Source organism: Furipterus horrens, unplaced genomic scaffold (genome assembly GCF_987537825.1).
Source record: "Furipterus horrens unplaced genomic scaffold, mFurHor1.1.pri manual_scaffold_7, whole genome shotgun sequence".
In the NCBI taxonomy this organism is placed as follows: domain Eukaryota; kingdom Metazoa; phylum Chordata; class Mammalia; order Chiroptera; family Furipteridae; genus Furipterus; species Furipterus horrens.
The window spans coordinates 47086518-47112317 of NW_028327177.1; the positions used below are offsets into that span (position 1 = coordinate 47086518).

The window sequence follows — 25800 nt, forward strand, 5'->3', positions numbered from 1 at the left end:
TTTTTTTCTCTACTTCCTTTCCTTGACACCCAGCAGTACAGTCTTAAACGTCTGGTTGTTTTTGAAGCTTCACCTGAAGTTTATGGTAAGGAACTTAAATTGAATCCTGCTCAGTTTACTTTCTTATGGAAAATTAGCATCAAGAAGCCACAGATACTCATTTCTTTTATACTGGTGCCCTGTGCAAATGGAGAGAAGTATCTTCTTTTCTCCCACAACTTCCTAGAATAAGGTGCGTGAGCTTTCCTATTTAATGTTCACTTCTCAGAAAAATGATATACCAGGTGTGCCTCCAGAGCACTAAACTGGGGACAGTTTGTCCCCTACGGAGCATTTGGCAAGGTCTGGTGATTTTTGGTTGTCACAACTGGGGGTAGAATGTTGTTGGCATCTAGTAGGTAAAAGGTAAACAAACCATAATGCGTAGAAAGACCCCCAAAACAGAAATTATCTGGCTTAATTTTTCAACTTGTGCCCTGATTGAGAAGCTTTGCTCTGGAGAAGTGAATGTTGTCTTAAGAAAACTCAAGTTTGGCCTAGGATCCCTGTATCTCCTTGTTGTTTTCAGCCTTTCTCATGTTAAGAGGCTTGGAAGAGTCCTCAGTGCAGCAATTCTCTCCATAAACGCATTAGCAGTACTTGATTTCACTGCATGAAAATAATAGTAACTGCAGCATTGGTATGACCTGCATCTCATATCCTTGCGGATAATGATGAATATGAAGGCTGAAGATAGTTTGTTGGAGTAGATTTGCAGGCAAGTACATAACGAACTTAGATTTATAGTTTTGACTTAAATTAGGGAATTCTTTATTTGAGGGGCTCCTGTCTTCGACTTGTTCAGAGTTTTGACACTGATTTGCAGATGAAGCCTAGTAGTCCAAACTGGTAGGAGCAGCTTGTGTCTGTGCCTTCCTTGACCTTTAGGGTGAGAGTTAAATTTTTTCAACAGGAGTACTCACTGGAGGAGTTTAACTTCTAATATAGTGCAAAGGACACTTGCCTTGACATCTTGTCCAGTCTGCAGCCTAGGTGATTCTGACCAGTCATTTAACTTCTTTGGGTTACAGTTTCTTCTCCTTTAAAATGGAGATAACCAGTAATGTGATAATCAGTGCAGAAATAAGCATTGCAGACAGAGGGGAAGAAAGAAAAATTATGTGGGGCAGGCCTAATAGAGGTGGTATTGTAGTATGAATTTACTACAATACGTAGTAGTAAAGTTATTGGAGTAGTAGCCTGATGAGTCTGAATCAGAAGCACATGAAGAAATTAGTAAGGTAGGCCAGAGCTAAATTATATGCCAGTCTTAAAGAAGTTTGGACCTGATCTTTAGTTTAATCCTAGCATACTGAAAAATTACCTGACTTTTATTGAAGCCTACAAGTATCCCATACTTTGTTTCAGCTTTGGACTTCTGAAGGTGGGTGAGACTGGTTAGGAGACTTTTAAAATAGGCTGTGTGTGACGTAGCACCAGAACTTGGGTAATGGGAAAGTTATACTCAGCTTCTTTTAATAGCTAACATTTATTTAGTCCTCAGTAAGTGACAAGCACTTAATTAAGTTTCTTATTGCCACTGTTAATTTACTCTTGACAAAAAAAGGAGATGAGTACTATTGCCTTCATTTTGCAGATAAATTGAGGCTTGGAGAGGCTAAATAATTTGCCAATGGATATACAGCTAGAAAATAATCTTAGGTTCACAGAGATATACTTAATGATCTGAGAATCATCTCAGGTCTAATTCTGTATATAAGGTACTGTGAGAGGTATAACTAAAGTATACCCTTAAACTACAGTTTTTTGAATGATTGGAAGTGCTCAGGGTAGATGCTTGGGTAATAGCTTAAAGTGGGTAGACCAGTTAGGAGGCTTTTTCAAATGAGAGATGATACATTTTGAATTGGAGTTATGATTGTAGATAAGTTAGATGTGGAAGGATATGAGAAAATGTCTAGGGATGTGTCAAAAATGACTCCTCTATTTCTGGCTTTTACAACTGGTGTTTTGCTGATTGTGAAAGGGAGTAAGGATGACAAGTACCAGGGAGGGGGCAGATTAAGAGTGCTGGGTTAAGTTAAAGGTGCCTTTGGTATGTTCAAGGGGACATATTAAGGAGATAGTTGAATATATGTGGGTCTGAAGCTCTTGAGATTTCTGAATTAGAAATACAAATTTGTAGGTCATTAATGTTGTGATATTATTGAAACCAGTTATGGACAGGATTACTTAGTGAAAGAATATTGTGTGAAAGCAGAAGATGAGGACCTATGACTAAGGATAACAAAGACTGAAAGGAGTCACTTAAGAATAACAGCAGCCAACTTTTATTAAATATTTACTCTGCATTAAGCACCGTACTGTTTTACCTTTTCTATTTCTTTGAGTCATCCAAAGCACCTCGTAGAGAGACATGTTTGTCACCCACTTTTATCAATGGGTAACTGTAGCTCAGGAAGACTAGGTGACTAGCCTGGGTAAGTCACATACCAAATAAATCGAGGAGCTGGAATTCTGATGATAGAACACATGTTCTTAATAATGGTTCTGTATGTAGGTCATTGGTGAACTTTGTGAGAGCTTGCTTGGGGGCCTGATAGGAAGGAAGCAAAGTTGAAAAAGATGCCAGGTAAGGAAATGGAGGCAGTGAGTAACAAGAAGTCTTTCAAAAATTGGGCTAAAAGAAGGTTCTGTGCAGATATATATATCGTCGGCAGCCGTCCGTCTAGAGACGATGGTGTAGCTTCTTAAGAGTCTATCTGCACTGCCGAGAATGGCTGTGCAGTCCGACTCGGGAGTGACACGGTATCTGTCTCCTCCCGTGTTGAATCGACATCTTGCGATGATGCTGGAGTGTCCTCTCCAGTGAAGCTGAAGCTACAGAGCCTGGGCAGGGTGATATGGAGGGTCTGCTGTTGCCCATGCAGCAGACCCCCCCTCTCTTCGCAGCTGAAGGGTCCAAGGGAAAGACGGAGTCAATACAGCTTGGCTTCAGGTGCGCCGCAGGAGTTGCCGGTGTTGACTACAACATCAAACCGCCTTAGGGACTCCGGCTCCGGGTTTTCTGTCAGGGTTTACTCCCTTAACCTTTCTCCTGAAGAGGTATGCCGCAAGGCAGCGGAGGTTTTTTGGAGTCAGAGTTTTCCTTCTCTGATGTGCCCTGACTGGAAGATCGAACCAGCGACACTTAGCTCGCAGGCCGACGCTCAATCCACTGAGCCAAATCAGCCACATACACACATATGTATATTTGGTATGTTTGTTTTTAAGATGTAAGACATTAGAGCCTATTTAATTATAATACTATATTTGAGAGGTAGTAGTTGATAGTAAAAGGCTTCTGAAAATGTGAAAGAATAAGGCAGGTAGAGCAGTGTTATCCATTTAGAAAATAGTTATTGAATGCCTATTGTGTGATAGGACAGTGTGAGGTATTATATCCAAAAGTCATCAAGATCTAATGATTTATGGAGAAATGCAGTAAATAGTACCTTCTTAAGGTATTAACCAAAAGCTTCTTTAACCCCAAAGTAACTGAAGTGTCATATAAATAGCATTAATTGTGTTTTGGAATCTTGATTTCATACTCTTTAATTCCCTGTTGAGGGCTGGGACAGATAGGCAGTGGTGATGAGAGAAGGAGAATAGATTGAGTGGAAATGGTTATGAAGAAGAAATAAAACTACATAAGTGAAGAATAATGTTATCAATCAAGAACTATTTATTTAGCACCTATTGTTAAGGCACTGTTATAGGCAGAGGAGATGGGGTTACTGCAGTAATGAAGGAGAAACTATCTTTGAACTCACAGATTTTATGTTCTAGTTGGTACAGGTAGTTAGCAAACATGTAAACAAATGAGTTGACTTCATACTCATATGGGCTTGGAAGAAATAAAAATAACATATGGGAAGAGTGATTGAGGGATCCTGCTTTGGCCATGGATAGTCAGGGAAACCCACTCTGAGGCACTGTCATTTGAGCTGGAGTTGAACGATATGAAGCAAATCATCATGCAGAAATTTGGTCAAAAAGTATTATATAACCAAAAGAGTACAAGTACGAAGGCCCTGAGGTCAAGGGACCAGAAGACAAGTCTGAAGTGCAGTAAATAAGGGTATAAATAGAGAAAGGTTACTGGGGCCAGATCATCCGGGTCTTGCCTCGTAGATGATAGTAAGCAACCTGGATTTTATTTCTGTGTGACATGAAATCATTGGGAGTTTAAGTAAGGAGTAATATAATCTCATTTAGGAAGATAGCAGGTTGCTGGGGTGAGAAGGGAAGCTCCATAAAAGCAGTTATTTAGTAGTTGTTGAATGAATGAATGAGTGAATGATTGAGTCAGAGAATGCACCATAGGAGGCAAGAGCAGTCAAGGGCTATTATAGGAATTCCAATAAGGGATAGATGGCGGCTTAAACCAGAATTTTCTTAGTATACTGTACATAGTTTATTCTATGGTTTTTGCACAGTGATACTCTTCCATTCATATTCATCTGAGGTATCCTAACGTTGTCATTAAAAGTGTGGGCTCTAAAACCAAAATACTTTAATGTCTGCAAGATGGCAAGAGAGGAGTTCTCTACTGTCCTGCCCTCACAGAACATAGATTTGGGCTGTTATTCATGGGTAAGAGTACCTTTCTAGGAGACTGAGAGTCCAGTGGAGAAGTTACAACACACCACTGAAGGGGAAAAAATATTGTATTATGCTTTTTATATATTTGTTAGATGATGTTTTTGAAAATCTTGGGTACATTTATTTCCAGCTAATTTATTTCTGTTGTGAGTGTAAGTGGTTTTCTTTTTTTATGTTAAATATTTTAAATATTTGTTGCTGATCTATAAAAATGCAGTTAGTTGATAATTATTGACCTTATATCTAGCAACTTGGCTATATTTTGTTCTATAATTTATCCACAGGTTCTTTTGCATTTTTTCAATGATCAGATATCAATTGCATATTTTGCTTCTTCCTTTCTAATCCTTGTACCTCTCCCTATGCCCTTAGCCTTCTTTAGTTTTCCACAATGGCTAGGACTCTGTACATTGTTAAGAGTGGTTATGATGGAGGACAACTGATTCTGTGTCATTACTGCAGAGCCCTTCATCATCTGGTTTCCATTACTCTCTGACCTCAGAGCTCATCTCTGGCTACTTTCTTGGCTCACTTGCTCTAGCCATGCTTGCCTCCTTGCCCTGAGGTAAGCACATGCTCACCTCAGGGCCATTTTTTTATTTCATGGGCTGGAGTGTGCGTCCTTTGGGTGCCTGCTAGGCTTAGTCCTTAAGACCCTTACTCTAATACCACCTTTTCAGTGTTGCCTTTCTTAGCTACCCTGTCTTTTAAAAACAAACAACACCTTTATTGCAGAATATTTTACATATCATATTATTTGCCCATTTCAAATGTCCAGTTCAGTCGTTTTTTGTGAATTTGCTGAGTTGTGCTACCATTGTCATTAATCAGCTTTAGACAATTTTCATCACCCTAATAGTATCCCTGTGCCTATTTACTGCTCATCCCTGTTCTACCCCTGCACCAGGCAACCACTAATCTATTGTCTCCATAAATCTTGACTATTTCTAGACATTTCACATGAATAGAATCATCCAGTATGTAGTCTCTCGTGTATGTTTTCACTTAGTATAATGTTTTGGGGTTCATCCATGCTATAGTATGAATCACTACTTCATTTCTTTTTATGGCTGAATAATATTCCATTGTTTACCCATTCATCAGTTGATGGACATTTGGTAGTTTCCAATTTGGGGCCATTATGAATAATTCTAGTGACCCTATCTTAAAGTAAAATTCTTCTGCTCTCCTACAACACAATCCCTGTTCTGCCCTACTTTATTTTCTCCAGCTTACCACATGGTTTGCTTATTTATCTTGTGTATTGTTTATTTTCAATAGAATCTAAGCTTCGCAAACACAGATTTATGGCTTATATTGATCACCATTGTATATAATGACGTAGCACTGTGTCTAGTATATAGTAAGCAATCAGTAGACATTTGCTAAGTCAATAAAGGAAAAAGTGAATGGATGAATTGGATGTTTACTATGCACTGTACTAAAAATATTTTATGAAAGACATGGAAGCTAAATAACATGTTATTAAACAATGAATGGGGTAACAATGAGATCAAGGAGGAAATGAAAAGGTAACTTGAAACAAATGAAAATGAGAATACAATGATCCAAAATCTGGGAAAGCAATCCTAAGAGGGAAATTCGTAGCATCACAGGCCTATCTCAAAAAAACAAGAAAAGGGTCAACTAACAATATAACTTTACACTTAAAGGTACTTGAAAAAGAACAAAAAACAAAATCCCAAATGAGTAGAATGAAGGAAATAATAAAGATCAATGTAGAAGTAAACAGAGTTAAAAAAAAAAAAAAAAACAAAGATACAAGGTCAATGAATCCAAGAAATGGTTCTTTGAAAGGATAAACAAGATTAACAAACATTTAACTAGACTAATCAAGACAAAAAGAGAGAGGACCCAAATAAATAAATCAGAAATGAAAGACGAGAAATAACACCAAAGAACTACAAAGAATTGTAAGAAAATACTATGAACAACTATATGCCAACAAAGTGACAACCTGAACAAAATGGAAAAATTCCTAGAAACATACAAGCTTCCAAAACTAAATCTAAGAATCAGAGAATCTGAATAGACAGATTACACTTAGTGAAATTGAAGTGGTAATCAAAAAACTTCCAACAAACAAAAGCCTTGGATGGCTGGTTCACAGGTGAATTTTACCATACATTCTGTGAAGAACTAATACCTCTCCTTCACAAACTTCTTTATAATTTAATTTTCACTTTATTTATTTATTTTGAGAGAGGGGAAGGGAGAAAGAGAGGGAAAGAAACATCAATGTATGGTTGCCTCTCACGTGCCTCCAAACAGGGACCTGGCCCGCAACCCAAGCATGTGTCCTGACTGGGAATTGAACTGGTGACCCTTTGGTTCTCAGGTGGGGCTCAATCCTCTGAGCTACACCAGCCAGGGCTCCTTCTCAAACTTATTTCATAAAATTCAAGAGGAGGGAAGGCTTCCAAGCTCACTTTATGAGGCCAGCATTATCCTAACTCCAAAACCAGATAAAGACACTACAAAGAAAATTATAGGCCAATATTTCTGATGAACATAGATGTTAAAATCCTCAACAATAAATATTATATATTATAATAAATATTCAGTTTGCTAATATTTTATTATAATAGCAAACTGAATACAGCAGTGCATCAAAAAGATGATACACCACGATCAAGTGGGACTTATTCTGGGAATGCAAGGTTGGTACAACATTGACAAATCAATAAATATGATTCACTACATAAGCAAAATGAAGGACAAAAACCACACGATCATTTCAATAGATACAGAAAAGGCATTTGATAAAATCCAGCACCCATGTATGATAAAAACTATGAGCAAAGTAGGACAGAGGGAACATACCTGAACATAACAAAGGCCATATATGATGTACCCACTGCCAGCATCATACTCAAAGTGCAAAAACTAGAAGTGTTTGCTGTTAAGATTGGGAACAAGACAGGGATATCCACTTTCATCTGTTATTCTTTACAGTACTGGAAATCCTAGCCATAGCAGTCAGACAAGCAGAAGAAATAAAGGCATCCATATCGAAAAGAAAGAAGTAAAACTGTCTTATTTGCAGATGACATGATACCGATTATAGAGAAGCCCAAAGATTCCACCAAGAAACTAGACCTGATAAATGAATTTAGCAAAATAGCAGGATACAAAATTAATACCCAGAAATCAGTTGCATTTTTATGCGCTAATAACAAACTAACAGGGAAATTAAGAAAACAATCCCATTGACAATTGCTTCAAAAAGAACAAAATACCTAGGAATAAACCTAACCAAGGCTGTAAAAGACCTGTACTCAGAAAATTATAAGAGACTGAAGAAAGAAATTGAGGAGGATGCAAATAAGTGGAAGTACATACCATGTTCATGGATAGGAAGAATTAACATCACTGAAATTTCTGTACTACCCAAAGCAATCTATAGAGTCAACACACTTCATGTCAAGATCCCAATGGGATATTTCACAGAACTAGAATAAATATTTCAAAAATTTATATGGAATCACAAAAGGCCCTGCATAGCAACAGCAATCCTGAGAAAGAAGAACAAAGTTGGAGGAATCAATGCTACCTAATATCAAACTATACTGTAAGGCCGTAGTAATCAAAACAGCATGATACTGGCATAAAACCAGGCACATAGATCAATGGAACAGAACAGAGAGCCCAGAAATAAACCTATACCTTTACAGTGAATTAATATTTGACAGAGGAAGTAAGCACATACAATGGGCTACACATAGTTTATTCAATAAATAGTGTTAGGAAAATTGGACAGACACATGCAGAAAAATGAAATTAAACCCTTCTTAAACCACACACAAGAATAAATTCAAAATGGATCAAAAGCTAAATGTTACACCTGAAACCATAAAAATCCTAGAAGAAAACATAGGCACCAAAATATTGCTTGTAGCAATATTTTATCATATATCTCCTCAGGCAAAAGAAACAAAAGAAAAAATAAACAAATAGGACTATAGTATTCCCTCACCATGGGTATTACATTCTAGACCCCTCTGTAATAGGTGAAAATCCACGAAGTAGGAACCTTACATTTATTTTAGTATTTATATATATTTTAAGGCTTTATAAACCCTTCCCACACACTTATAAACTGTTCCCAGTCCCTTATTAACCTTTCCCACTCTCTTATTAACCTTTTCCATACTTCTATAAACACTACTTATGTTCTTAAACATATTCTACACTCTTAAACCTACTTAACTTTAACAACGTACATATACAGTACCACAAAACCCTGTGATATAGCAAAAAATCTGTGATAAATAATTAAATATATTTTTTAAAAAACCCATGATACAGTGAGGCCGCCATAAGTGAACCGCGATATAGAGAAGGACTACTGTACATCACACTAAAAAGTTCTTGCACAGCAAAGGAAAAATTTCAACAAAATAAAAAGACAACCCACAGAATGAGAGAACATAATCAGCAATACATCTGATAAAGTATTAATATCCAAAATTTATAAAGAACTTACAAAATTCAACACCTAAAAAACAAAACAACCCAATTAAAGAATAGACAAAGGAAGTGAATAGACACTACTACAAAGGGGAGGACAAACAGATGTACAATAGACATATGAAAAGATGCTCAACATCACTAATTACCAGAGAAATGCAAATTAAAACCACAGTGAGATGCCATCTCACATCTGTCAGAATGGCTGTCATCAATAAATCAGTAAACGAGTGCTGGTGAGGATGTGGAGAAATGGGAACACTTTTGCACTGTTGGTGGGAATGCAGATTGGGGCAGCCACTCTGGAAAGCAGTATGGAGATACCTCAGAAAATTTAAAATGGGTCTGCCATTTGACCCAGTGATCCCACTTCTGGAATATGTATCTGAAGGAGCTGAAAACACTAATTTGAAGGAACATAAGCACCCCTATGTTCATCACAGCGTTATTTACAATTACCAAAATATGGAAGCAGCTTCAGTGTCCATCAGTAGATGAGTGGATAAAACAACTATGGGACATTTACACAATGAAGTGTTACTTGGCTGTAAAAAAGAAAAATAAATTTTTACCCTTTGCAACAACATGGAGGGACCTGGAGAACGTTATGCTAAGTGAGATATGCTAGTCAGAGAAAGTCAAATACTACATGGTTTCACTTGTATGTGGAATCTAATGAGCAAACTGAACAAACAAGCAAAATAGAGACAGACTCATAGATAGAGCTGGATGACAGCTAAGAGCGGGGGCGGAGGGAGATGGGAGTGAAGAGATTGAGCAAAAATGAGAAAGGACTCAGACATGGACACAGTGTGGTGATTGTTGGGGGGAGGAGTATATAAGGGAACTAAATGTAATGGAAAAAAATTAAAATATTTTATGGTTTAAGTGACTTGTTTCAGGAATATTGCTATTTTTAACCTCTGATGATATGTTGGGATGTTTCAGGGTACTTTCCAGAGATTACTGATAGTTGTGGGTTCACCCTGTATAACTTTTTGCTCATGTACTGCCATTGTTATAATCACTCTACCATTGTACTATGGAGTCTAGGCATGGCATCACATTTAGTATATACACATTCAACTACTCTGGAAAGGGAGTTTGTCAGAAAGCACAGTAACCCACTTGTTTCTTTGAGGTTTGTATTATATTGCTTTATATTTGGGTTCTTCGTCTTGCTTAGACAAGCTAAGCTTGAATATTTGACTGGAAAGTACTTGAATACAAAATGTTGCTGGAATTTCTTTTACTATATTGTTTTATTTTATAATGAAATGCCTTGAAATAAACAAAAATATTGATTTACCTACTTGTAATTTATGTGATTTTTCTCTGAAATGTTTTTCTCTTTTGTCCTTTCTGTGGTAGTGATTTTTTTTTCTTTAAAAATGTTTTTTAACTATCATGTATTTTTCATGCAGATAAATACAGAGGAACATGTGGATGCAACCGATCAGGAAGTGATTTTATGGGATCATAAAATTCCTGAGGACATCCAGAAGGAAATAGCCACCCCTAAAGAGGTACCAGCAGAAAGTGTTACTGTCTGGATTGACCCACTTGATGCCACACAGGAGTATACAGGTAATTTTAAAATTAAAATTGACCTTAAATTTTAGATTGCCATTATATATCTATCAGGCAACCAGAATGAGGGCAGGTGGTATATATGTGATGGTAGATATTTTTACCAATCTCAGACAACTTTTCCATTAGATTTTAAGACAGAGAGCTGGATTAATGCAGTGTCATATGAACCATTTGCACTATATCTGTTATTCTCAACGTCCCTCTCCTTCCAACCAATGTATTTATACCATATTTTTAATGGTAATAGTTACTCATTATGTCACTGATTTTTCAGTGAAAGGGAAGTTCTGGCAGTTAAAACAAAATGGTTCCTATTTGACACCTATTTATTGAGGTTTTTATTTCTATATTGAAGTATGTGTTGTTATTTATATAGTCAGAATATAATATTTACCTGTAATAGTGGGAATTTTGATTTTATTGCAAATACATCTATCATTGGAATTCAAATAGGAAACCCTAGTCACCCAGAGAGCAAGTAATTAGCCAAACAGAGAATTACCACCCCTACCCTTTATTCTCATTCTTTTTACCTAGTCTTAGCTCAGATTTCAATTCTGTGGATCCTCTTCCATGCCTTCTTACCCAGAGATATCTAATTTTTGCCTTTTCTCTTTTCTCTTGGTATATATGTTAAAGTTGGTTGTGTATGTATTTGTCTTCCTCCTAGATGGTAAGTTCTCTGAATGTAGGGGCTTCTGCTTTGTCAGCTTGGTATTCCAGTGCTTAAGCACTGAACCTGACCCTTCATAATTGACACTCAATAGATAACTAATTGGAGAACAGGAAGAAGACACTAGGTTGTATATCTAATAGTAACTGAAATTATAAAACAATGTTCTGCAGGAGTAGATAATAGAAATATAGAATATTGAGGGGTTTCTTTCTAAAAAGCTTTTCCTAAACTGAGATTGGTGTGATCATATAATAGTAATAATATTTATTTAGTGAGCTAAGCTCTTCTGCAGAGACTCTTCTAAGTACTTAACTTGATTTTTAATTTAATAGTAAAATTAAAAATTATTTAATATTTAAAAGTGGTTACTTGATTAGTGTCTATATTTTACAAATGAAGAAACTGAATGTAAATAATTTTCCCAAAAAAATGCAGCTAATAAAATGATAAGCTGGGATAATAACCCAGGTACTTTGCTTACATAACCAAAACTCAACTACTTCCTTTAACTGGTTCTCATTGCTAGACTCTGTTTGCTTGAGGGGATTGTTGACTACGAAAGACATTTTATAAAATGTACATACATTTTTAATGAAATAATCTATAACATTGTATCATGAAATTACATATGTTTCTTGACAATTGTGTTTATTTCTCATAGAGGATCTTCGAAAGTATGTCACTACTATGGTTTGTGTGGCTGTAAATGGTAAACCTGTCCTAGGAGTAATACATAAGCCATTTTCTGAATATACAGGTAAGAAATATGTTAGAGCAAGAATTACCACTATTAAATCATTTGTAATACTGTCCTGTCAGAATTCCAACTATAGGTCAGTAATTATTAGTCATTCCCTTACCCTGCCTCAGCTCTTCACTGGATACAGTGAGGATATTATTGTTGGTACCAGAATACAGACAGCAGGGCTTTCTAAACTTTCTTTAGAGGATAGCAACCATTTCATGAAGATGAGAAGTTTTTAAGTGTATGAGGAATACAGCTGGTAATGGGCTCCTTTGCAGCTCTCTGTTTCTGTCATGCTGTGACTGGGGATAAGGTCCAGGGCTCTTAAACATTGGATTCTGTGTGGATTCTGAACTGGCCTTAGCAAAATCTGTTGTCCTATCAGGAAATGAGCTTGATCTTGTGGTGGTAAAGGGCAATGACAACCTCAGCATCAAAAATGGATGGTGTCATTGTGAAAGTACCAAAAATCAAGCTAATCCGTTTGTAGCCCCGGATGCTCTTCAGTACTCCTTTGGACCCTTGCTTCCTTGTGTTCTTATTGCAGTCATGTTTGTTAGCTTCCTGCAGATGGCAGATCAGATCCTTGATGATTGTGTGGGAGTGAGAGTGTGGAAGAGCATGCCAAAGAGCTTCCCATTCAGTTTAGGGTTGACCTTGCCCAAAGCCTTACCCTAATGCATTTTGCATCACTGCAGCCATTAGGCTGTAGTTTGCCTGTCTAGAGGCTAGCCATGGTCTTCTGGATAGCAGTGATGTCATGGACTATGGTCACAAGTCCACATGATAGCATGAGTTTTCATAACGAAGTTGAGGGAAACAATTACTGGTGTTAGCAATATTGTTAATAATATGAAAGGAATTGTTATACTTTTAGTTGGTGACTCCCTTCAAAAAAACATGGGGCAAGGATCATGCCCTTTTGGCTCCACTATTCTCCAAGATTATGAGGTTCTTGATGGTGACAGTATCTTCTTTGCCAGTGTTGAAAGTAACCCTAATAATCAGGTGTAGTGGGTTAAATAATGTCCCCATCAAATTCACATGTACCTTTGTACATAAAAACTACCATAAAAAACAAAAGAAAACAAAACCAAAACTGTGCATCTTTAAACAATTTGTATTTCACAGTTTTGGAGGCTAGAAGTCTAAAATCAAGGTGGTGGCAAAGCTGTGCTCTCTGAAAGTTGTAGGGGAGAATCCTTCCATGTTTTTTCTTTTAGCTCCTGATAGTTTGCCAGCAATCAATCCATGGTGGTCCTTGGCTTGTAAACACATCAATTTCTGGCTCCATTGTCTCATGGCATGATCCCTGTGTCTTTGTGACTCTGTTTCTTCTTTCCTTGTAAAGACACCAGTCGTGTTAGGTTAAGAGCCTTGCCTACTCCAGCATGATCTCATCTTAACTAATATTAACTAATTACATTTGTAAGGACCCTATGTCCAAACAAGGTCAGTTTCTGAAGTGATGGGGGTTAGGACTTCAACACATCTTTTGGGGGAGCAAAATTCAGCCCATAATAATGTGGACTTCAGTGTGCAACCTTATTTGGAAATAAGATCTTTGCAAATGTAATTAAGGTAAATATCAAGATGAGATCATCCTGGATTAAGGTTGGCCCTTACACCAATGAGAGTGCCCTTGTAAGAAAGAGAAGATGCAGACACACAGGGAATAAGTGATGTGAAGATGAAGACAGATTGGAGTGATGCGTATAAGCCAAGGAACACCAAGAGTGCCAGCAGCCACCAGAAACTAGAAGAGAGGCTGTAAATGGATTCTCCCTTAGACCATTCAAGGAACAAATCCTGCCAAGATCTTGATTTGTGACCCCTCTCCTCAAATCAAGACTGTGAGAAAATAAATTTCTCTTACTGTAAGCAACAACATTGTATTAATGTTACAGCAGCTCTAGTAAACCACTACACCAGGCATCCCTACAATTCTGTTGTTTACTCCAGCATCTCTTTTGTGTCTCATGGTGTGGCTGACACTGTATAAAAAGACTGAAGTGGAGTTTTGATTACTCTAAATTTATTTACTTTGCAGAATAACCTTGTATCCCCAGTTCTGTCTGAGATAGGCTAAACATGTGACTTTTGCCTCTGCATTCCAAAACCAAATCTTCTTTGTGGTTACTGACATTTTATCTCATCTTTATAATTCAAATAGTTTTTTTTTTAAGTATACTTTATTGATTATGTTGTTACAGTAGTCCCATTGTTTTCCCCTTTGCTTCCCTCTGCCCAGTACCACCCTTCCCTCCGGCAATCCCACCCCCCTTAGTTCATGTCCATGAGTCGTGCATATAAGTTCTTTGGCTTCACCTTTTCCTATATTATTCTTAACTTCCTCCTGTCTATTTTGTACCTACCAATTATGCTTCTTCATCCCTGCACCATTTCCCCATTTCTCCCCCTTCCCCCTCTCAGCTGATAACCCTCCAAATGATCCCCATACCTATGATTCTATTCCTATTCTGGTTTACTTAGTTTGTATTTGTTTTTATTTTTTAGATTCAGTTGTTGATAGTTGTGAGTTTGTGCCATCTTAAGGTTCACAATTTTGATCTTCTTTTTCTTACTCTCTTTGACATTTCATATAATAATGGCTTGGTGATAATGAACTCTTAGCTTTACCTTGTCTGGAAATCACTTCATCTGCCCTTCCATTCTAAATGATAGCTTTGATGGATAGAGCAATCTTGGTTGTGGGTCCTTGCTTTTCATCACCTTGAATACTTCTTGCCAGTCCCTTCTTGCCTGCAAAGTTCCTTTTGAGAAATCAGCTAATAGTGTTATAGGCACCCTTTGTAGGCAACTCTGCTTTCCTCTTGCTGCTTTGAAGATTCTCTATCTTTCACCTTTGGCATTTTAATTATGATGTGACTTGTTGTGGTTCTCCTTGGGTCTAGCTTGTTTGAGACTCTCTGTGCTTCCTGGACTTGTATGTCTATTTCCTTCACCAAATTTGGGATGTGTTCCTTTATTATTTTTTCACATAAGCTTTCAATTTCTTGCTCTTCCTCTTCTTCTGGCACTCCTATGATTCGGAGGTTGGTATGTTTAAAGTTGTCCCAGAAGTTCCTAAGCCTCTCATTTTTTTCAATTCTTGTTTCCTCATTCTGTACTGGTTGACTTTTTTTCTTTCTTATGTCCCAAATCATCAATGAACCCTGATTTCCTTCCTTCCATCCTTGGTTTGGTGTGGATTTTTCTTCGTTTCATTTAGCATAGCCTTCACTTCTTCCCTTATGCGTTTACCTTACTTAAGCATATCTGTCAAGCCTGTGAGCCTCTTTATCACCAGTGTTTTGAACTCTACATCTGTTAGGTTTGCTATCTCCTTGTCACTTAGTTCTCCCTCTGGAACCTTGATCCATTCTCTCTTGTGGGCCATACCTCTCTGTCTCCTCATCATGACAGGCTTCTGTATTGGTTTTCCTCTGTGTCTTAGGTAGAGCTGTCACACCTGTTACATTGTAAAGGGTGGAGCCTTAGGTATTGGTCAGTACCAGTGACTAGTTCCACCACGTTGTGGTGCTGTATGTGGGGGAGGGGTCTATAGGGAACAATGCTGCTTGCTCAGGCACTTCCCTTTTCCAGGCACTTCTCCCACTTCCATGTGGGACTGGCGCCCCTAGCTGTTGCCCTGGCCGTTGTTCCCAGAGTGGGTGGGTCTGCAGATGTTCTAGTACCATAGGGGCCCTTTAAACAAGCAGACTCTACTGAGACCAGCAGTTTCTTCCTCCGCCCCAACCCCCACTGGTTCGCACAGACAAACGCAATGAGGCTTTATTTTCCCTGGTGCTGGGACCATGAGCTGAGCAGTCTGGTCTGGTGCTGGGAGTGCTTGCCAGGTGTCCCTCCCTCCTTTTTAAAATGTATGATTGTGCTTTCCGCCAGCCTGCTGCTGTCGCAGCTGTTGCCTCCACCACACCGTGTCCTATCCGCCCTGGCTCCACCCCTCCTACCTGTCTGGATGAGTATTTCTTTTTTATATCTCTGTTTGTTGGACTTCCATGCAGCTCGGTTTCCTGGAACTTCTGATTGCCTCCAGTTTTGAGGTAGTTGTATTCCTTCTTAGTTGTGGAGGGAGATGCAGCATGTCTGTCTAAGCTTCCATCTTGGCCAGAAGTCCTCAAATAATTTTTAATGTTGATGGTTTGATGAGCTACAAAAGTTTTATGTTATTATGTTGTTTTTGTGATAATGTGCCTCAAGATTAATTATATAATTGCTTATGGTTCATGGATTGCTTTCACATATTTTCTTTAATACTTACTGAATTAGGATACAGATTAGGCTGCTAACTTATTCTGCTGTATTAATACGTACCAAAATACAGGAGGTGAACAAAAAAGTTTATTTCTGTCTTCTCTAACAGCCTGTATATAAGCAGACCAGGAATGCAATGACAGCTCCCTCATACCAGGCATACCAACCATTCTCTCTTTTTGTTTCGCTGTGCTAAAATTTGCTGCCCTCCTCTGCATGACCTAAGGATCACTCACTGCTTCATATTCCAGCAGTGGAGAGGGTAAAAAGGGAGACTTGGAAGACATTTCCCATTGAGAGTTTGAGCTGTAAATTTTATACATCAACTCACATCCCATTGCTCAAAGCATAGCTCACACCCCATTGGTCAAAACACAGCCTCAAGAAAGGCTAAGAAATGGCCCTCCAAGCTAAAATTAAGGGATTCTGTCACTCAGAGAAAATAGTAAAGCTGGGTATCTGGAATATAATTTAGCAGTACTACTACACCCAATATAGCTCATTAGTGAGGGACACAATTACTATTACTATTCCCACTTAGAGATAAGAAAATGAGACTCAGAAAATGGATGTATTTCTTAAGCTCATCCTTCTAAATTAGAAGAGGAATCAACCCAGGAATCTTAGGCAAATCAATGTAGCACATCACTTTTATAATAGTAATTCCATGACTCTTAACATTTGTGTAGTATTGTGTTGGCCAAAAAGTTCATTTTGTTTTTTCCATGAAATGAAAGACACATTTTTCATTTTCACCAGTAACTTCATTGATTTGGATATTTTGCGTATGTTGACTCTTTCCCATGTGGTATAATGTTGATTGTTCTCAGTTGTCTTGATTTGATCACTATCAACTTCGACTGGTCTACCCAACCGTGAAGCATCGTCCAGCAAAAGATCTCCCAGCACAAAATTTCACAAACCACTTTTGACACATTCGATCAGTCACAGCATCTTCTCCATACACTTCCAGTAGCGTTTTTAGCTTTCTTAAAATAATAAAGCATATGCTGAAAATGTGTATCTTCTATCTTCAATATAAAAATGGCTACACAAAAATTCATCAATTTTGATGTGTTTTTTTTTTTTTTAAATGCACACTGATATGACAGCTGACTCAATATAACCTAACAAAATTGTATTGAATGAAATTAAAGACAACTAAGCACTACTGGAGCCATCTTCTGGGAAAAAACCAAGCGAACTTTTTGGCCAACCCAGTATTTAGCAATTTGCTATATGCTTAATGTTATCTTATTTGAATCTTTTTTTTGTTAATTCTTTTCTTTCATGGTTTTATTTATTTATTTTGCTTTTACATCATTTATTCATTTTTTAATTACAGTTAGTTATTTACATATAATATTATTACTTTCAGGTGTACACTTCAGTGATGAGGCATTATATTACTTTTACTAAGTGATTATCCTGATAAATCTTGCACACATCTGACACCATATATAGTTATACAAAATTATTCACTGTATTTCCTATGGTGTATTTTATGCCCACATGACTATTCTGTAGCCACCAATTTGTACTTCTTAATCCATTTACCTTTTTCACCCATCCCCGAACTTCCCTCCTGACTAGCAACTATCAAAATGTTCTCTGTATTTATGAGTCTGTTTCTATTCTACCTATTTGCTTATTTTGTTTTTTAGATTCAATTGTTGATAAATATGTATGTATTTCCATTTTATTGTTCATATTTTTAACTTTTTTTTTTTTGTCTTTTTAAAGAAAACCCTTTAACATTTCATGTAATACTGGTTTGGTGAATATTAATTCATTTAGCTTTTCTTATCTGGGAAACTCTTTATATACCCTTTAATTCTAGATGATAGCTTTACTAGGTAAAGTAAAATTGGTTGTAAATCCTTGCTTTTATGACTTTCAATATTTCTTCCCAATCCCTTCTGGCCTGCAAAGTTTCTATTGAGAAATCAGCTGACGGTCTTATGGGAGCTCCCTTGTAAGTAACTGCTTTTCTCTTGCTGCTTTTAAAATTCTTTGTCTTTAACCTTTTGCATTTTAATTATGATATGTCTTGGTGCGGGCCTCTTTGGATTCAACTCTGTTTCTTAGACTTGTATGTTTATTTCTTTCACCAGGGTAGGGAAGTTTTCTGCCATTATTTTTTCAAATAGGTTTTTAATTTTTTGCTCTCTTGTCTTCTACTGGTATCCCCATGATGTTACTACTGGTATGCTTGAAGTTGTCCCAGAGGTTCCTCAATTTTTTGGATTCTTTTTGCTGTTCTGATTAGGTGTTTTTTTGCTTCCTTATACTCCAAATAAGCTTATCTACTCTACTGCTAATTCCCTGTAAATTATTCTTCGTTTCAGTTAGTGTATCCTTCATTTCTGATTGGTTCTTTTTTATGGTTTCAATGTCCTTTTTTATGTTGATGAAGTTCTCTCTAAGTTCTTCTACTCTTCCCCTAAGTTCATTGAGTATTCTTACAAGTAGTTTTTTGAACTCTTATCTATGGTAGATTGTTTGTCTTCATTTTTAGTTCTTTTTCTGGAGTTTTGTTCTGTTCTCTCATTTGGAACATGTTTGTCTCCTTATTTTGGCAGCCTTCCTATATTTGTTTCTATGTATTAGGTAGAGCAACTGTGTCACCTGGGCTTGGTAGAGTGGCCTAATGTAGTGGGTGTCCTATAGGGTCCATTGGCACAGCCTCCTGATCACCCAAACTGGGCACTCTAGGTGCACTCCCTACTCCCCCTGTATGGGCTGTGTATACCTTCCTGTTGTAGTTGAGCCATTGATTGCTTTTGACACACCATTGAGAAGCATGTACCCCAAGTCAGTCAGCTGCAATGACTGGCTGCAACCACCATGGAGAATCAGCTGTGCAGGGGCCAACCCCACAGAGGACTTACTTCAGCAGGTCTCTGGTGCCTGCTCAGTCTGCCCCTTGAGTGTGTTGCTTGTGGAGGTGGTTGGGTGATAGTACTTCAGTGTGTCCTGATGCTCTCCAAGGTGTGCACTGGCTCTGGAGCCTCCCAGGAGGTGTAGGCCGTGGTCAGTTACTGCCTTTTTTCTGCCAACGGCCATCCTGCATGGGCTACAAACTAATCTTCAGATGGAAGCTTAGAGGTGCCCATCAGAGGGCAAGCTGTGAACCAAGGCCAACGGGTGCTATTGCTGGGCCTAGGGTCACTTAGCGAGAGGTATGGGACATGGTGAAGCCAGATGCTGCTTGTTTGAGAGATTTTAGGTAAGACAGGTGGTTTGTATGGAAAACCCACTGGAAAAAGCTTGGGTGGGTCTGCAAATTGGGTGGGGCTGGGTCTACAGGAATCTTCAAGGTGGGGCGAATAGTGATAGCCAGGTTGATGGAGACTCAGATATGGAACTTGCCTATCAACTCTGTGTAGGACAGGCTCAGAAGAGGAACAGTGGCCTCTGCCAGTACTTCTGTCTGGGAGAAAACTACCCCTTCCAGCCCTCTCTTCTTTATCAAACAATTAAGTTCCTCCCCATATGTCCCTGGTGCCTCTTGAGCTGCTGCCCCAGCACTGGGACTCCTGAAGCCTCCATCTCACTCAGCCACAATCCTTGCTGGTGTGACAGCCAGAAATTACAGAGACCACTCTTCTTGGCACTAGAATCCTGGGCTGATAAGCTTGGTGTGGGACTGAGACCCCTTGCTCCTCAGGGGGAACCTCCACAGCTGAGATATGCCTCTTGATTTTTATCTGCCATATGTGGGTGTAGGATCAGCCTGTTCTCTGTCTCTGCCTCTTCTATCAGTCTCGATGCGACTTCTTTATATCATTAGTTGTAGGACTTTCTATTCATCTTGATCAGCTAAATTGCAGGTGGTTCTGTAGTTTAGTTGCAATTTTGTTGTCTCATTTGAACTTTTTGATAGTTCTGTGTGACAAGGAAAAAATGTTATTGTCTTTTATAGATGATAAAAGGGGTTACCAGCTCTTACCATGAAAACCATATTTAAAAATGTTACTATAAGGGCTAACTATTCACATTTGTTTAGTATTTTCACAGTTTATGAAGTTTATTGACATAAATTCACTTCAGCCTTAAAATAATTCTGGAAAGAATATAAAACAGGAATTACAGTGACTTTTTTAATAAAAAAAAGAGCAAGTATATAAAAGTTAAGTACAGGGCTTAAGTCTTTGAAGCCCTCTCATTATGTTGAGTGTCTCTCATTGCCTCTTCTGTATCAGGATTGCATGTAGCTGCACATAAAATAAATCTGATTACAGTGGTTAAACAAGTCAGAACTTTATTTTTCTCACCTAATAAGATGGCCGAAGAGTAGGCATTGTTTAGTGGCTTTATGATACTGTTGAGCTGGCTTTTCTGTTTTTGCTTTTTTCTTAGAAGATGGCTTTTTGTTTGCATAGTCAAAGATGGGTGCTTCCAGTTACCATAGGTCTACTCTAGGCAGAACGGAAGAGGAAAGAAGAAAGACAAAAGATCTACGCCAGCTATTCTTTGTATTAACTTGAACCTTTTGCTTCATCTTGTTGGCAAGATGTCACACGTCACCCTTAGCTATGAACAGAGACTGCTACTTCAAAGAGAATTAGAACATAAGAAAGGGAATGCAGAGGAAATTGATATCAGATAGGCAAATAGATTCACATTCTTTGGGTCCTATTTTCCACATCTGTTCACTTCGGGGGGTAAAACAGGGATAATAAAATGCCCATTTTTTAAAATCTGTATTTTATAATAATGTGTATTTCTCCCCTAGGCTTATCTCCCTTTAAAAAAATGCCAGAAGTCTCTAACTTATAGGAATAAGTTATATTCAAAAAATGTTTTTGTAAGTTACCAATAAAATGCTCTGTTCTTCTGTGATGCAGCTTTTTTGCCCATTATACTGGAACATAAAGTACTTGCTACTCAGCAAATATTCATAAGACTCAATAAGTCCTTAATTAGGTGTAGGTTGACCTTCTATTCCTGGATCAAAGGTTTGTTTAGCATGCCCTTTTCTTGGATTATATTAATATTTCCAGATCCACACTGTTTATTGATGTTGGCAGAGTAACAACTATCAAATACTGTATGTTTACCAGAATTTAGCAACACTTCACTATAAAAAATGGGATGTAGATATTATTGAGAGCAATTAGAGCAAAGCTGATTAAAGTTCTTATTAGATTTAATTAGAATTAATTCATTGAGTTTGAAACTCTTAGAGACAAGAGATACTTGAGTGATATTTTGATGAAGTAATATATAAGTGTATGTGTAGTATATCCATTCATTGATCATTTCTTGCTATTAAATGTTATAATATCTGAAGTCTGTGTAGCGAAGTACCAACTACTTTGTATTTTCTGCTGGACTGGTTTTTAAGCCTATTTTAGAGAGAATAAACACATTCTATTAGTTTTTATTTTACCTTATCACTATTATATCATCATCAATCACTAATATTTATTTAATTACCTACTGTATGATTTAAGGTAATCGAAGTGATTTTATATAAATGTTAGGACTGAATGTATCTATGTAACATGAAATATACTTTTAAAAATATTAAATTTGTAATTCTTATCTAAAATTATTCTGGTACTATCTATGTACTGAGATAATGCTGTCTTTATTCTCTTACACAATACTGACCTCTAGAGATACAGCAATGTAAATTCACTTCTTAGTAAAATCATATTTTTTGGATCATTTCTAAAATGAATTTAGACGATTTTTGTTTTTTCCACTCTTATATATCTTTTAAAACTTTTGTTATAAATAACTTCAAGCATAAAATTGTTATAAATTTGTATATAGAGTAGTCTGCCCTTATTTCAGTTTCATTTTCTGTAGTTTAGTTACCTGAGATCAACCACGCCAAAAATATTAAATGGAAAATTCCAGGAATAAACAATTTATAAGTTTTAGATTGTTCTCCTTTCTGAGTAGTGTGATGAAATCTCATGTTGTCCTGCTTTATTTATCCCACCCAGGATGTGAGTCATCTTCTGTCCATACTGTATATGCTCCCCCACCATTTGTCATTTAGTAGCCTTATCGGTTATCAGACAGAGACCATTTCCATATCACTTTTACTGTTTATTGTTATAATTCATCTATTTTATTGTTAGTTATTGTAAATCTCACTGTTCCTAATTTATAAATCAAACTTTAACTTAGTTATGTGTGTAGAGAGAAAAAAAAAAACAGAAGAAGGGTTCTGTACTACCTGAGGTTTCAAGCTTCCAGTGAGGGTCTTGGGATGTGTCCTGAGCAATAGGGTGGGACTGCTGTCCATCTAGATTTAGCAGTTGGTACCACTTTTATGTATTTGCTTTGTATTTTAATCTTTACCCGAGGATATGTCTTTTTTTGTTTGTTTTTTGTTTGTTTCTTTAGAGAGAGAGGAGGGGGGAGAGAGCATGATAAAGAAACATCAGTGTGAAAGAGAAACACCAATTGGTTGTCTTCTGTATTCACCCCTGACCAGGGATTGAACCCGCAACCTGGGTATGTGCCCTGACCAGGAATCAAACCTGCAGCCTTTTGGTGTACAGGATAACACTCCAACCAACTAAGCCATCCGGCCAGAGCTTATATATTTACTTTTCTTTTTTGCCTTTTTTTTTTTTTTACTTTGGTACTTTAAAGAAAATTACAGGGATCATGACATTTTACCCTGATATACTTCAATATGCATCTCTAAAAAAGGATGTTTCTATGCAAAAACAGAGCTATTTATATAATAATACAATTAAAAATTATTCCCAAATTTATTCAGTATTCACATTTCTCCCAGTTGTTCAAAAGAGAATTTTACAACTGATTGCTTCAAACCAAGATCCAGTCAAGTGACAAGCATTTCTTTTGGTTGTTAAGTTTCTGTGTTACATTCTCTTAATCTGGAACAACCTCCAGCTCCCTTTCCCCAATCACATTGGCACACAAAGAAGACCAGGTCAATTTTTACAGAATGTCCTACCTTTTGGATTCTTCTCTTTCCTCGGGGTGTCATTTAACTATTTTTATATCTTCTTTTTCTTAAAAAGTACAGATTAGTTCTGGGTCCATAATTGAATTAAGGTTAAGCATTTTTCTCAAGAATACATTGTAAATATTCTTCATGTAATTTCACCTACATAATATTACATGACATAATATCTTATCATCATTGATAATGCTAAAAATAATTAAGGTGGTCATGACGAGATCTCTGTTATAAAATTATTTAATTCTCTTGCCATCAGCAGGTAATCTGGGGAGATTTTGGGCATCATTTAAAATCAATATTTCTATTAAATTTTTTACATAATAGTTTTATGACCCATTAAAGATGTAAAATTGGACTTTCTAATTTTTTTTTTCCTACACATACTATTTAGAATTCTTCTATAAGGGAAATTTCTTCATCAGCAGAACTAATCTTATTTATTTTAAAATGTTCTTACAAGATAAACATTTAACTTTTCCTATACTAGTTTTTAATTAAGGAATTAGGGTAGAAACTACTTCTAATGAGAACAATTCTTATTTTAGGGTCAGGGAAAAATCAAGCTTTCTCCTTTTTTTATATATCTTTATGATCTCATGGATTTTTTACGTATTCAATGCAATTCAAACTAGAGTTTTATTTCTTAAGTTAAATTTTTGTTGTTGCTCACTTTTACTAACACCTTAATATACGAGATCTGTCAGGAAAATGTCCAGACATTGTTAATATAATGAGAACATTTGCTTGACTCTGATGTAACTTGGCAGACAAGGAGAGATGACTGGAATGCCCATGCATGAACAATGATGACTTCACTGTACTAGTCAGTGGGGGCAGTAGACACCGTTTTGTGAGCATGTGTACTGTGTGGCCATCGCAATCAAAATGACTGAGCAAGTAGAGCAACAGATCTGCATCAGATTTTGCATTAAGCTTGAATATTCCTCCATGGAAGCTATTCAGGTGATTCAGAAGGTTTTTGAGGACAAGCAATGAGTGCAGAGATGCCATACAACGAAAGCGGCCACAGCTGTGGACAACTGCTGATTGACAGCTTCATCACAACAATATGCCTGCTCATGCATCATGTCTCTTGCAGAGTTTTCTGGCAAAACATCAAATCACCCAGGTGATTCAACTCCCCTACAGCCCAGATTTGGTGCCCTGGAACTTCTGACTTTTCCCCAAATTAAAATCACCTATAAAAGGGAAGAGATTTCAGACCATTGATGAGATTCAGGAAAATACAGTTGGGGCAGCTAATGGTGATTCCAACAAAGGATTTTGCAGCATTTTGAGCAGTGGAAGAGATGCTGGGAGAATTGTTTAAGGTCCCAACATGTCTACTTTGAAGGGGATTGAGTCATCATTGTCCTATGTACAATGTTTCTTGTATCTTGTATCTTCTTCAATAAACGTGTGTCTTTTTCATAGTACATGGATGGATACTTTCTGGACAGACCTCATAAACCATAATTTTTTTTTTCAGATTTAATGTGTTTTATTGATTAAAATATTACATTTGTGCCACTTTCCCTTCCCTCTGCTCCCCTCCACCCGGTGGCCCCCTCCTTCCAGTTGTCCCCCCCTTTTAGATTATGTCCATTAGTTGTGCATACAGTTCCTCCCAACCTCTCTCCGTCTATTCCATTCCCTCCTACCATGATCCCCAATTCCTATATCATCTCCCTCCCTCTCCCCACTCCCCCTCCCTGTTGACCTCCCCCCAATATGCTTCCCTTACCCACAGTTCCTTTTCCACTCTCGTTGCCTGTTTCGTTTGCCTTTGTTTCATCTCCCTAGCTTCTGTTTTTTAAACCAGTCCCTTTAACTTCTCATATAACAGTGGTTTGGATCTAATGAACTCTTTCAGTTTTATTTTGTCCTGGAAACACTTTCTCTGTCCTTCTATTCTGAATGACAATTTCGCTGGATAGAGTATTCATGGTTGTAGGTTTTGGATTTTCATTACTTTGAATATTTCTTGCCAGTCCCTTCTTGCTTGTAGGGTTTCCCTTGAGAAGTCAGCTGATAGTCTAATTGGGACCCCTTTGTACATAATTCTTTTCTTCTCTCTTGCTGCTTTTAAGATTCTCTCTTTATCTTTAATTTTTGACATTTTGATTATAATGTGTCTTGGAGTGGTTCTCCCTGGGTCCAGTCTCTTGGGAACTCTCCTTGCTTCCTGGACCTGCAAGTCTATTTCCTTCCCCAAGTCTGGGAAGTTCTCCTTTATTATATTTTCACTCAATTTTTCAAGTTCTAGTTCATCTTCCTCATTCTCTGGCAAACCAATGATTCTTATGTTGGGCCTTTTATAGCTGTCCCAGAGGTTTCTGATCCTCTCATTGTTGCTTGCCATTTCCTCTCGCTGCATTGGTTGACTGCTTGTTCCTTCTCCATATTCCAGTTTGT

General features: G+C 37.4%; 1 protein-coding gene across 1 annotated transcript in view; it reads left to right on the top strand.

Moving 5' to 3' along the window:
• Nucleotides 1-25800, top strand: part of BPNT2 (3'(2'), 5'-bisphosphate nucleotidase 2) — a 33898-nt gene that overhangs the window by 2595 nt on the left and 5503 nt on the right. The window contains exons 2-3 of the mRNA XM_090283675.1: nucleotides 10560-10722; nucleotides 12066-12161. Coding sequence (XP_090139801.1) covers nucleotides 10560-10722; nucleotides 12066-12161 — 259 coding nt within the window. The remainder of the gene's footprint in view (nucleotides 1-10559; nucleotides 10723-12065; nucleotides 12162-25800) is intronic.